Below are 12,632 nucleotides of genomic sequence, written 5' to 3'. Positions count from 1 at the left end.
TCACCTACTAAAGCTCGAGCACTAATTGGATACGTTGTCGGTGGTAGTAGCGGAGGCCTAGTCTTTCTCCCAGTGTGTTTCAAACCTCAATACAATACAATACCCTCCACCACCAAAAATGATTGCCTCCTCCACCGACTGCTGCCGCTTTTGCTGCTGCTGCCGCGGGTAGTGGTCCTACCCAACTTTTTGTTTTTTTCTACGTTGACCTTGACCTTGACCACCCCTTACTCGTGTACATTTAAAATGGAAAAAATGGCGTTCCAATGGGGTTTCTTCTTTTTGCTTTTGTTGTTTTTTGTTTTATGCCTCTTTGGCGGGGTTTCTTTTGTGGGGCGGTTGACTCTAGATGATGGGTTGCTCAGGCTTCTTTGGGATTGGAAGGGCGGGAAGAAGGGCGGAGGTGGCTTCCATGAGATTGTACTAAATTGTAGAACCAGCGTAGTGAGAGTGAGAGAATGTTACTACCGTGTTGTAGGTATGATAGAAGCGCTGGCTTTCTTTGCCCCAATGGCAGATATTGGAGAGGAGAGGAGGGGAACAAACAGGTTTAGGTCATTGTGTGGGACTACTCATGATCATAGCGTGTGGTTCTACTTTTGCTGCTATGTAGGACCATGGCCACCGTTCCCACTATGGTGCTATCCTGAGTTACTATACTCGTACGGCTTGATTGCTGGCTGCTTCTTTCTTGCCGTTGCCGCCATATTCCGAAGCGTAGAGGGCCATACATATCGTTTTGCCCACGATCCTTAGCACATGATGGGGTAAGAGCACCAATTCACGGACCTTGGAGCTACGCAGATAGAAGTAGATAACGTGCACTCATATAACTGGATGATGAGTGGCACGACGGGCAGGGTATCGTGGCGAAGCAGAGTTCAATCCAGTCATACGGCTTGTAGTATACGCGATATACTAGCCATAGGGACCGAGCGATAGGAGCACAACACATTGGAAAACACTTGCTCGCACTCTGTCTATTCACATTGCCAGTCTATCACCGTCTATCACCGTTTATCCCACCCCTCAAGGCTCAATCCTCCGCCTCACCCAGCGCCCACCACTTGACCCTACAATCGACGGCCTCCTTCCTAACATCTCTCTTCTTATCATCCAGGAACTTGACCAATTCTCTCAACACCTTCCTCCTGTACGGCAGGAGCAGCTCGTTCCTCATAGCCCCGGGAAACGATTTAAGGCACCGCAGAGACTTGATCCGCACGGCAGGCGGACCTCCAGCCGTGAGCAGCCGCGTAATGACGCTGGAAACGTGCTCCTGCAGCACGTCTGCGCTCTCGGAAATGGTGATTTGCAAGGTGTCAATGGTCGCCAGCTTGATGGAGGCGTCGGGAAGCTCGATGGATTGGAGAAGGAGCGGAAGGAGCGAGGGCAGGGATGGGGTGATGATGGGAGAGGGGACTGAGCGGAGGATCGAAGAGAGGGCGAGGAGAATGTTGGGTTTTATGCCTAGTTTTGTTAGTAGGCTAGGAGGGAGGGACGGGTGAAGGGGACGTACTGGAGTCGGCATATTTGAAGCCGTCAACGAGCTTTGGCACGCATGTGGCGAACGTCCGCTGCTTGTAGAGCATGCGCACTACCGCATGGTTTTCCTTGTTCAGCAGCTCGTCCTCGCTGAGGAGAACCGCAAAGCCTCTAGCAGCAATGGCGCCGAACGTTGGGTGCGCGAGTATGTCGACCAACGAGAGTGTCACGTCCATTCCGAACTTGTCGGCGCGGAGAAGAAGGGCTTTGGCGAGCCAGAAAACGATGCGGAGAGTTTCGCCTCGAATTTCTTCGGAGAGGGGGGAGGATGTAGAGGTGATGGATGATAGAAGGTTCTCGGTGATTTCCTTCACTTGCGCGGAGTCGGCGGGGTCCTTGACCCATTTGTTTACTAGCAAGCCGATGATCCTTAATAATGCCAGCCTGTGCGCGGCAGACTTTGGAGCTTGAGCGAGCTCTACAGTCTGCCGGAGGAGACCAACAAGGCTTTCGACGGGCAAGGGAATGTCTCTGGGTACAGCGGCAAGAACACTTGCAAAAATCACCATGGAGCCGGCGACTTGCTTGTCTGCATCCTTGAGCATGGGCCGGAAGTTGTTGGCGACTATGTCGGCCTTCTCGGTTATGATATCGCTGGGGTTGTGGTTCACGAAGAGCTCCAAGATATTATTGACAATCATGGTCTGTTGCTGGGTGTCCAGATCCCGGGTGATGATCCGTACAAGCCGGCCTGTGATGTCGAGCACACCATCGTCCGCCAAAACTGCCGAATCACCGTTACCCCCTGCCACTAGGGAAACAAGGGTCTTCGTCAAGAGAGGAGGTATAAGGCGATTGTAGTACACATTCGTGTCCTCCAGTGCGCTCTGAGGCTTCTGCTGGAGCACATACAGGAGTGTAGACAGTATAGCACGAGGATATTCTGGGCCCGATCCGCCTTACCACTCACAGATTAGCACTATACGTTTCAACTACCTGACGGAACGAACTCACTGTGAAGAACAATCTCGAGCTTGTTAAGCAGCCGTGTCAAGAGCACCTCGAAAACAGGCCTCTCAAAACTAAGCTTCGCCAGCGCCTCCAGTGTTCCAACATATGGCTTATTGTCCTCCCTGCTTTCTTCCTCCGAGTCAGGCAACCGAGCCATGAATGCCGGGAATGTGATTTGCATGATCAATGCGCTCTTGAACTTTGATATCGTCCTGAGGTTCTGCAATGCTTCGTCACGGATATCCTCCTTCTCTGTCTGGTCGAGTGCAATTTCGTCGAGGTACTGTACGACCATTCCGATCTCGCTGTCTTCCAAAAACTGCCGGATGTTGCATAGTTTCCCCAGGCCCCTCATGGCCGTCTGACGGAAGCTTTTTTCATCCTTGTTGCTTCCCATCAGTGCTTGCGAGTAGATCTGGAAAAGTTTTTCTTTGTGAAGATCCAGTGGGTTCTCGATGGCTGGCGATGGTATGGCATCGGTCCAAGCTCCGTAAATCGCCACTGAAGAATCGAAGAATCGGTTCAAGCACTGCATCAGAGCTCTCTGTTTGGCGATTGCGCCCGCATCCGAGTAGATGAGTAGCAGTGCCGGCAGAGTGCTCTGAATCACGAAGGCATGCGCAGGAGCACTGGCAGTTGCCACGGCTGCAAGGATCTGCCCCGCCGGTTTCGCTTGCTTTTGTTGCGGCTCCTTGAGAAGCTCAAGGCATTCCTTAATGATGGATTTCAAGTAACGTGCAAGTGGGACGGTTGGAGGCGGCGAGATCGTCAATCCCGTAGATAGGGACGACGCAACCGCCTTCAATACATCCAGCGCTGCGTTGGCCATTTCATCATCCGCTGCGGAATTGAGTATCTCGAATTTGACGGCGTCCCATAGCTGAGAGCTTTGCGCAGATATTGTCGTGGGGCCGTAGGAAAGAGCACATGCCGTCATTGTTTGCAGTACATCAAGCTTGACGTTCAGTGATGTCGAGTCGAGCTTTTCTATCAACGCCGGGAAAACTTGCCCGGCGAAGTAATGTGTCGAAGCGATGCACTCTCGTAATCTGACCTTCAGATCGTTCGCGGTGATCTTGTAAGGATCGTCCGGAGGAGGCCGGAAAGTGATGGGGAAATAGCAATATACGACGTCGAACATCAACTACATTTTATCAGTTAGCCTACCTCCTGGGATCGGTTGGATGAAGGGCATGTCACCTCTGTATGTCGCACAATGTCAAACTCTACCAGCACCACCTTCATCACCGAAAACACGATCATCAGATTCCTCGGGTCCTTTTCACCACCGATCATGTCGGCTAGACCGGTAACAAACTTGTCCCCCATAGCCTTCAACGAGTCCCGGTATCCCGACATCAACGCATCCACAAGTGTAAGCACCATGAAGCGAGTCGTAGGCGGATGCTTTGGCAGGTCAACGGTGATCAGCGCGGTAGCCACCTTAGTGGCCTGGTCGCTATCAAAGTGGTGCATCTTTGTCAACGACGCCAGGCCAGATGCGACCTCCTTCAAACCCGTCTCATCTTCGAGGCGATCGCATAGGAACTGTGTGATGACCGGAAGGTGTTGCCTCGAGAGAGATTTCGGGCTCAGCTCGCCGAGTACTGCCGCAAGATATCCGATCGCTTTCGCACGAACGGTGGTATCGTCATCCGTAAGGTATTCCCCGAGCGACTGTACTACCTCGAGTAGCTTGAATTCCCGGCTCTCGATACCTTACCTTTCCGCATCAGCATCAGCGTTGAGGAACAAAACATGGGTCACTATGCTGGCTACTCACGTTTTGCAGTGTCCTGTGCAATTCGCTTGGCTTCTTGAGGGTCTTTGTCGACATGGTGCATGAACAGTACTGCCTCCTTCATGGTTGGTCGTGTGGATGTGCGATCAGATGGGGAGCGTCAGGTTTAAAGGTTAGGCGGGGAGAAGTGACGTCCATCCCTAGTTCGCGTTGCCCCACCACCCCGCCATTCATGGAAAAGAACCACGGAAATACAAGGATGAGTCATCAGCTCGCTTAAGGTGCGGCTGAGCTCAGCCTGTTCTCAGCCGAGTCACGCTTGCAGCCATTTGTTTCGGACCGAGCCGTGTATGTACCAATGGTGGACATATCAATGGCTACCCAATATATCTACAGCTGGCTGAGAAAAATTGGCAGCACTCGTTTCCCAGAGCTGGTGCAGCCGGAGCCACAGCCAAACACATGATAATGGGCCTCAGAGTCATGTTTGTAGCAACATCTGGTCACTTGCAACTATACTCACAAAGAATGACGGCCACCATCAGACTTGGCCATTGATCGCGAAATGGTCTGGCTTGCCCAAGAATTATACCCTTTATGAGCTAGAATGTCGTATGTATGGCTTCCGCTTCCTTCCCCTCTTTTACAGCTGCCGCGATCTTACCAACTTTTGTCTGCGAGACAACGCAATCCAAGATCCCACGGTGAACGCAGTCAAAAGCACCGAACTTGCGATGTAAATCCACAACTCATTCGCCGTCACCAACAGAGTTCTGCCAGGACTACCCGGCTCGGACTCGTCCAGCTCGAAAAGATTCATGCCCAACACGGTCTGTATGAGGAGATATATCAGGACCAAACTTCGTGCTGTGAGGGAAGAGGGTACAGCTCACCGCAACAAACGTTGCCGGAAGGCATATCAGCGCCACCAGGGTCACTATGCGGACAGCGGCACTATCATCGGCAGTTTCTTTCGTCAACTCGGGTATTCGACGGTTGATCCGCATAGCGCTTTCCTGGGCCCTCAGGTTCAAATGGTCCGCGAGCTATGAGGAAACGTCAGTCAACAACGTAACTACCCGCAAGGAGTGGCATGGTATCCCACGATCTCACCATTTCTGTTGTGCCCTGTGAGCGCTGCTGTAGTGCCTTTGCACTGATTAGGTATCCCTCTAGCCGGGAAATGTGAAACGACAGCCGATCGGCAATCTGGGAGAAGCCCTTCTCGCCGACGGCGCCTGAGCGGTGTAGGTTTCGGTTCAAGTCTTCCAGCGAGCGAAGTGTCGGCAGTGTTGCTGCCATGATGGGTGTTGACGCTGCGATCTTCGTTTCGAGATGTCGCAGTTCCGTCAGTGTGTCGAAGCACCGGGCGTATTCCGTCTCGTTATCCAGCAACTCGACCGTCATAGCCGCACTTTGCTGCGTCTGCGTTAATCATCTGGAGAACGACGTTGGAACTCGTGATTTCCTCACCATAGAGACGAATTCTCGTCCGAGATCACGTAGATACGCCCTCCAGTGCGTGAGGTAAGTCGACAGAAGCAACAGCTGCACGCTCAGCGGATGCACAGCTATGGACTGAGACCCTTTCAAGGAAACAAATGCACGAATTCTCTCCTGTGCTTTGCTTTTCGGGACTGGATGCAGCAAAATGACGATATTGGACCTTGTGTCTGGATCAATATGATGATACAATCCTGTCCGCCGTATGGACCACGGGTCTCCCCACGCCCGTCCATTCTCCTCGGCGCACTTAAGCAGATAGCAAGCGGCTTTCATTGCACCGGTATGCTAGCTCCCGCGGCTTCCGAGGGTAGATCTTTCTCCCGGTACGCCAGGAGATACTCAAGGAAATCCGGAGTTACTCGGTAGAACACCAGAATCTTGCGCATCAACTCCTCTGTGACTCCGAGGGGCAAAGACCGGTTGGCTTGCGAGATGGAACTATGGCCACGAGACGTCAGATGCAATCTCATAAGGAAATTCGGCCAGGCCTTAGTTACAACTTACATAACCCTAGTCCTTGGTGCCTCCGTGAGCAAAAGGTGGTTTTCAACGTCTTGTGCGGTTGTAAACTCTGCAACGAACGTCTCTCGATCCGAGGCTGGCCGCTATCAGTATTTAAGCTACAGTTCACATCCAACATTTTTGCAAGAAGTATTTACTGTAAAAATCGAGAATCTCAATCTGCAGCGGATCCGAATAGGCCACGAAGAGCTCGGGGCCGGGGGCACTCCAGCAGGCCGTGTCCATAAAAATCGAATCGTAGTCTGCAAAGCCCACGGGTAGTCTTCCCAGCCGTCGAACTGCACTGGTGTCTTTGCGTTGCACGATGGCGGTTTGTGTTCAGTCATAGTTCTGTGTATGGATTCGGTCTTCACCCTCTCCGGGGGGGGGGAGGGGGGCTTGTTGAAGACTTTAACTGGGTCTCGTAAGCGAGCGTTGACAAAGATACCGATTGCGAGTGCTCACGCCAGGGCGTGTAGAATGGGACTGAGCAGTGAGCACGTCACTCCTTATCACAATTGGGCGGTGCCTGGGTGCTCTATGTGAAACCGCGGTTAGTCTACTGGGTATGTACATATGACTGCCTGCTGCCTAACGAGAACGCCGGACGGTCTGTTGACGGTATATCGAGTAGTTATTCGCTGCTCACGGAACAATTTCCGGTCCAGATGTACCCCTTTCTCCGGATTATGCATAGAGACAGAGATATGTAAGAACACCACCGACTGCCACAGCAAATACCGCGTGCTTGCAAGAACCTCAGCCCCAATAGAAACCGAAAGAGGTAGAGATGTTTTGTACATTCTACCCCCTACTGGTGACATCGACCATCACCATAGCCACCCTTGCGCATATCCGCGTCGAGACTGTCATACCCGATAGCCGCATTTGAAGCGTGTAATCACTAATGAGGTCGGGCATTGGATATCACTCGCTCATCCACCGACCCGCTCAAAAGAGTCAAATCCGCGACCTCGTCCTGCTTCTGATGGCCTCCGTGACTCGTGGTCGGTGCTTCTCCTCCGGCCCACCCTGCTGTTTGAATGGGAAGGGACATCGACATGGCCGGCAAGTCGGATACGAAATACCGATATTTGCTTTCACAGAAGTGGAGGAACGCATAAGTACTGGTGCTCGCCGAATGTCATGATCGCATGCATAGTACTACGGCGAGTGGAGTTTTACTCCCCAATTACACTCACCACAGGAAATTACGTTTCCAGGCCCCGGAAACCGATGTTTCCCCACCGAGTAGGTTGGCTCCAAGATCCGGCAAACACGCGACTTCCCCGGAGACTCGTATTTTGCCACTCAGCATGTGGGCAACACCGAGATCCAGATGCCAATGAAGCATGTATATCTATTGTCCGCCGCACCACCCCCTCGAATCTCGACACGCCCTCATCCTTACCTAACCTCCCACCACAACTGCAGTTGACCTAACCACCTACATACATCCCACCGATTCCATTCCCCCATCTCCCATCTCCCTTCCCCTCTCCTCCCCCATCCCCCCCTTTATTCTCCGTCCCCAATCCACTACGAATATTAGCATACCTAACCTAAGTAACCTAGTTGCAAACGCCCGCAATCGGAACCGAACCACAAATGGCCGCTCACGATGCTGTCCCCTACCTAAAGCTTACTAAAGCAAAAATCACAAGAAGAGAGAGAGACAGTAAAAGGAAAAGAAAAACACCAGACAACCGACCGTTTATATACCCCCGATCCAAATGAGAAAAAAACCATGGAGAGTGAATGAATGAGTGAGAAACCATGAACTAAAAGCTCGTAGACACGACAAGAAACACCGAAAACATGCCGACTAAAGTAAGGAATGATGAAAGAAAAGGGAGAGAAACAAAAAGGAGAAAAGGACCTCAAAATCGCTAAACAATTCAAACTAGCAAAATGAGGAAAAGGGGGAAAAAACTACCACTGAAACGTCATTAAAGCCGGATTCAGCGCAATCGGAAGTAGCATGTGGCTGCCCGCGACGGTAGCCATGGGTAGTATTGCCACGAAGTCTCGAATCATCCATGAATCCGGTATGAAGCTGGTTCCCGTCGCCAATACAATCATGGCGGTGATCGCGAGTGTACTGAAGGCGAATGAAAACTTGAACTTTCGCAGCACCTTGGGCACTTCAATGAAGAAGTTTGAGTACTCGACTTCCTTTGAAGTGCTGCCCCAGGACATGTTAATCTCGAACATGTGCGCCAGTAGCGCTTGCGACACGTGCAGCGAGAGCCCACCCAGAAAAATGGCCAGGAGAAACACCCATTTGAAGTTCTCAATCAGCGCGCCAAAAAAGCTCTTCTCGGCAGTTCGGTAACGCATGACGGCGAGGGCAACGTTTCCGAGCAGATTGAATACAATGACGATGGAAAACCACACCTTCCAAGAGTCAATGTAGTACTTGTCGAGGTAACCATTGAACCAGCCTATCGCAAAGTAGTTGGCTGTAGTCATGATCCAAGCGGCACCGATGGCATAGTAGGTACCGATATACGAGATGATGGTGATCTTGCTCGTCATACGGATGTTGGAGAACAGAAATTTGCGAAACAGTGGGGTAAAGGGTCCACGGACTGGCCAGAAGCGGAGGGGATGGAAAAGTAGCTCGTTGCAGCCGTACGCATATTTTTCCCAACGCGCAAGCTCGTCGTACACAGTAAGCGAAACCCCTTCCTTGAAGCCATCTCCCGTGTATGCCGCGAGTCGGATGGTGTAACCGTTGCACTGAAGACGCAGGGACATGTCAAAGTCTTCGGACACGTGTGATTCCGACCAAAACTTTTCGTAGCCATCTTCGTCCATGTAGGATACCTGCTGGATCGCCGACCACCTAAGGATCGCATTGTGTCCGACGAAAGGGGCGACATCGCCGTTGGCCACGGTGTAGCGGATAGCCGTGTAGATGAGATTCGTAAAGAAGGTGATTCCATTTTCAAAGTAATGGTTGACGACTTGCATGACGCCGGAGTTGAACTGCATGATGCCGACCTCCGGTGATCGTTCCATTTCAGAAGCGGCGTCTAGGAGGCAATCGGATGGAACACGAGTATCAGAATCAACTACATATGTGCATCTCCGTTAGAAAAGTAAAACAACGTAAAACAGAACAACGGACAATGGATGGAAAGAGGGAGAGATGGCGACTTACTGAGCAGAATGTAGTCTCCCACACGTACGTTGCCGTCTGCCCAAGCCCTTCCGTTTTCCTCGAGGACTTCTTTGAGGCATCGCTCGTACGCCTGTGCTTCTTGCGCCTGCGTCCAGGTCTCGCCGCGCTCAATTTCAGCAAGCTTCTCCTCGACTTTGCAGGAGATCATGAGGGCGTAGTTCATATTCGAGGCCTAGACCGAAAATGCGTTAGTCAATCGCATGCTATCTTTGCCTTGTCGCTTGCAGGGAACTGCAGATCCCAACCAGATCAACAGCGGCCGTGGTCACACAACAACGACCGTTGGCCAGTGCTATCGATACAACGCAAAAAGCAATTGAGATCATCCTAGCCGTTTAAAACTTTCTTCCAACGTCGCTGTTGAGTAATCGAATGAATGAACCACAGTACCTTTTTGAACTTTCCGCGTCGCAGAAAACCATCCTCTCCATGCTTTGGCCGCGCAACCCAGCCAATGTTGTGGTCAGAGTAAAATTCGGTTCTTGCCTGCCTCTCCTCTGGATTAACAAGCTGCAATCCATCATCATTGATGAAGATGTTTGCAGTCCCGCCTTGCAGCTCGTAGGTTGAAATAGCCTGCTTGATGGACTTCATCGTGGGAGCGATGACGGTCTCCAAACCCTCCTTGTAAACAGGGCATTGAATGGTGACGTGCGGCAGAGTTGGAGTCCGAATTCTCGGCGGTGGTTTCGCCGAGTAATATTTGGAGTTAACGGTCAGCTGCGAGACGGGGCCGAAGCACTGTGCCAAACAGCCAACTATGACCTGCGCAAAGAACTTGACCCGCCGTCAGCTCAATCCTGTTAGTCCTTTCAAGGAGTCACAGAGCTTACCAGGGTGAAGAACACCTGAATCGGTGTCAACGCAATGAATGCCATGCGCATGTAATTCCCATCAACCGCCGTCTGAATCGCAATCTGCCTCCATCCAGCACCCAACATACAGAAGACCAGTGTCAGCGTGAGCGCAACGAGAATGGTATTCAGCAGCATCGTTGGCCTTCGTTCCCGGTACCCGAGTTCACCGCTCTCCTCGTCGATCACGACCTCTTCCATCGACGCCTGCGCAAGCTTGGCCTCCTTCACTTCGTCTTCTCCGTCGGTGCCGGGAACCCTCCACACGAGCTGCATGAGCTCGTTCTCGATCTGCTTCGCTCGCGCAATGATGTTGAGTGCGTCATCGTCCCAGACGATCAGTAGCGCTGTGTCGGCAATGAAAGCGGCGAATTGGTACTTTCGCGCTCGCGGGAGATCCGCCAATGTGGGTAGGATTTGGATGCGCAGGCCATTGAGTAGCGGGACATCCACAGCATCCGGCGACCACTGGAGGAATGTCTTGACGACTCGCGAGTGAATGGTCATTGCGACCTGCCGAGACGAAATTTTCAGCTCCAATCACACCGGAACCCCGCAGCAAAGTACACGGGTGGGGAAATACTTGAATGTTCAAAGCCGTACATGCCTCGGCGAGCGTCCCCCTCGCCAGCTCCGGCGGGCACCCCAAATAGTACCCCTTGCTCTTTCTCAGCAACACTCCCTCCTCTGCTCCACTGACGCTCGCAGCTCCGTAGTAACTATTCCGGTCCATGGGATTTCCCCACATCATCGCCGCTTGCTGCTGAAACAGGTAATTGACCATGACCTCATGCTTGATATCATCCACGAACGTCGACGAAACCGTACTCACGATACCCGAGCTGTTCCCACTGAGCATTCCCAGCTGCGGCGGCGGTAGCAGCTGCACTGGACTCGACGCTTCTTTCTCTTTCTTCTCCTTCGATGCGGCTGCTTTCGACGAAGCTTTGTTGCGGAAGTAGTCCATCAGTCCCATCTTGATGAGGAGTGTGCGAACGGTCGCTACTGTCCGCGGTATTGCGGGTGGTAAGACTATTCGTACGGTGGGTGGGGATGGAGAGGGAACCGGAGACTGGAGCCTTGATGGTTACGTTCGATCGAGGTACGGTGGAGAGTGGTAGCTAGATTGAAGCCGGAGTGTGAGAGAGCGACGAACCACAACCACAACCACGACCGTCTGTGTGCACAGGCTACTTTTTCAATTGAACATGAAGATCGAGACCAAGAACGAGAACTAAGAGAGTAATTGAGGGGGCACAGCGAATGTAACGAAAGACAGTAAAGCAGAGTAGCGATGGCGAAGAAAACTCCAAGAGGGGAGGGGGAGGAGGAGAGGAGGAGGAGGCGGAGGAGGAGGAGGCGGAGGAGGAGGAGGCGGAGGAGGAGGAGGCGGAGGAGGAGGAGGAAGGGAAGATAGCTCGTAGCAGTGCAGTACCCTAGGCACAAAAAAAGTGGTCTATCTATCTTCCTTTCCCTCTGTTCAATGGAGGCAAAAGTAAATTGGGGAATCGAAGCGGATCCGGAAGGAAGCACAGCTTGCAAAGCAGATGCCCGACGGCGACGCTGGCTCTGTGGCACCGAACCACAACATCAATCCGCAATGGACGACAGCACAGGGTCACATAAACGCACCTAACCCGGAGAAGATCAGATCACTCCTTCGTTCACTGGTGCATCACTAGAGCACGCAACACAGAGCATTGCAAGTACATATCACTGTGCAGATCGGCTCCTCCGAGACACCGGCGCAGGCAAATCCACAACATCATCCTCGCTACATATACCCAACCGCCTCCAACGACGCCACAAAGGGCAGTCTACATAAACTCGATACTCGTATCCACCGCCGTTCTCTCTACCAGCTCCGATATTTTGTACCACGTGCTGTCACGCGAACCAGTTGCGGCAGCAAGCGGCCATCTCTGTGACCTGCGCTAGCAGTAGTTGGCGGTGATCCACGATCGAGTCCGAGCTAGCATACGGCAGGGCAAAATACCGAGAATCTGAGCCTGGGCGTGTGGGAAGAAGAGATGTATATCACTCGCTCCCTCCTGCCATGTACGAAGTAAAGCGCAAGCATCAATCACCGAACTACGGCGGCCGTATGTCCAGGTGCACTTTTAATGCTGCACTGCTGCAGTGCATTAGCTAAGAGATGAGATACATTTGCACCCTACATCCTTCGAGCGAAATAAACGGTACCTATCCGCCAGCGGTAGAAATGCCTGAATGGGAAGCTGGTGGCCGTGTACATACCTAAATCTGACTCGTAGACACCCTACACTCCTGCGACTTCAGTGTGGCAGGTATGTATGATTCTCGGGAGTCGGCGGTAGTCCTCGGCCAC

At 52.3% G+C, this 12,632-nt stretch overlaps 4 protein-coding genes across 4 annotated transcripts; all 4 read right to left on the bottom strand.

The window, feature by feature from the left end:
* Positions 1-886: 886 nt before the first annotated feature.
* On the bottom strand, positions 887-4,438 carry BZA05DRAFT_357539 (RNAPII transcription regulator C-terminal-domain-containing protein). Its single transcript, XM_051481435.1, has 5 exons — positions 4,280-4,438; positions 3,697-4,214; positions 2,500-3,640; positions 1,520-2,443; positions 887-1,470 (listed from the first exon to the last, which is right to left on the bottom strand). Exons 1-5 carry the CDS (start codon positions 4,359-4,361, stop codon positions 1,037-1,039), a joined length of 3,099 nt encoding a protein of 1,032 aa, XP_051336753.1. The 5' UTR covers positions 4,362-4,438; the 3' UTR covers positions 887-1,036.
* Positions 4,439-4,880: 442 nt separating this feature from the next.
* Positions 4,881-5,644, bottom strand: BZA05DRAFT_447541 (uncharacterized protein; the record flags this gene model as incomplete). The annotated part of the gene is made up of 3 exons (XM_051487163.1): positions 4,881-5,069; positions 5,131-5,283; positions 5,351-5,644. 3 exons carry the CDS (start codon positions 5,642-5,644, stop codon positions 4,881-4,883), a joined length of 636 nt encoding a protein of 211 aa, XP_051336752.1.
* Positions 5,645-6,012: 368 nt separating this feature from the next.
* Positions 6,013-6,490, bottom strand: BZA05DRAFT_447540 (uncharacterized protein; the record flags this gene model as incomplete). The annotated part of the gene is made up of 3 exons (XM_051487162.1): positions 6,013-6,181; positions 6,248-6,341; positions 6,403-6,490. The coding sequence occupies 3 exons, from the start codon at positions 6,488-6,490 to the stop codon at positions 6,013-6,015; spliced, it is 351 nt and encodes a 116-aa protein (XP_051336751.1).
* Positions 6,491-8,176: 1,686 nt separating this feature from the next.
* Positions 8,177-11,261, bottom strand: BZA05DRAFT_431370 (glycosyl transferase family group 2-domain-containing protein; the record flags this gene model as incomplete). The annotated part of the gene is made up of 5 exons (XM_051486185.1): positions 8,177-9,321; positions 9,411-9,603; positions 9,822-10,208; positions 10,265-10,798; positions 10,869-11,261. 5 exons carry the CDS (start codon positions 11,259-11,261, stop codon positions 8,177-8,179), a joined length of 2,652 nt encoding a protein of 883 aa, XP_051336750.1.
* Between the last annotated feature and the right edge of the window lie 1,371 nt (positions 11,262-12,632).

The sequence above is a fragment of the Tricharina praecox genome (assembly GCF_024521635.1).
Source record: "Tricharina praecox strain CBS 144465 chromosome Unknown BZA05scaffold_24, whole genome shotgun sequence".
NCBI lineage: Eukaryota > Fungi > Ascomycota > Pezizomycetes > Pezizales > Pyronemataceae > Tricharina > Tricharina praecox.
The sequence above is the reverse complement of the archived record's forward strand: the minus strand, read 5'-3'. Positions and strand labels throughout refer to the sequence as shown.

Bases quoted from the DNA above. Each gene is read 5' to 3' on its own strand.
- BZA05DRAFT_357539 (XM_051481435.1), bottom strand. From the start codon at position 4,361: ATGAAGGAGGCAGTACTGTTCATGCACCATGTCGACAAAGACCCTCAA. The intron at 4,215-4,279 runs GTGAGTAGCCAG...CGGAAAGGTAAG, and splicing joins TGCACAGGACACTGCAAAAC to GTATCGAGAGCCGGGAATTC. The intron at 1,471-1,519 runs GTACGTCCCCTT...TAACAAAACTAG, and splicing joins CTTCAAATATGCCGACTCCA to GCATAAAACCCAACATTCTC.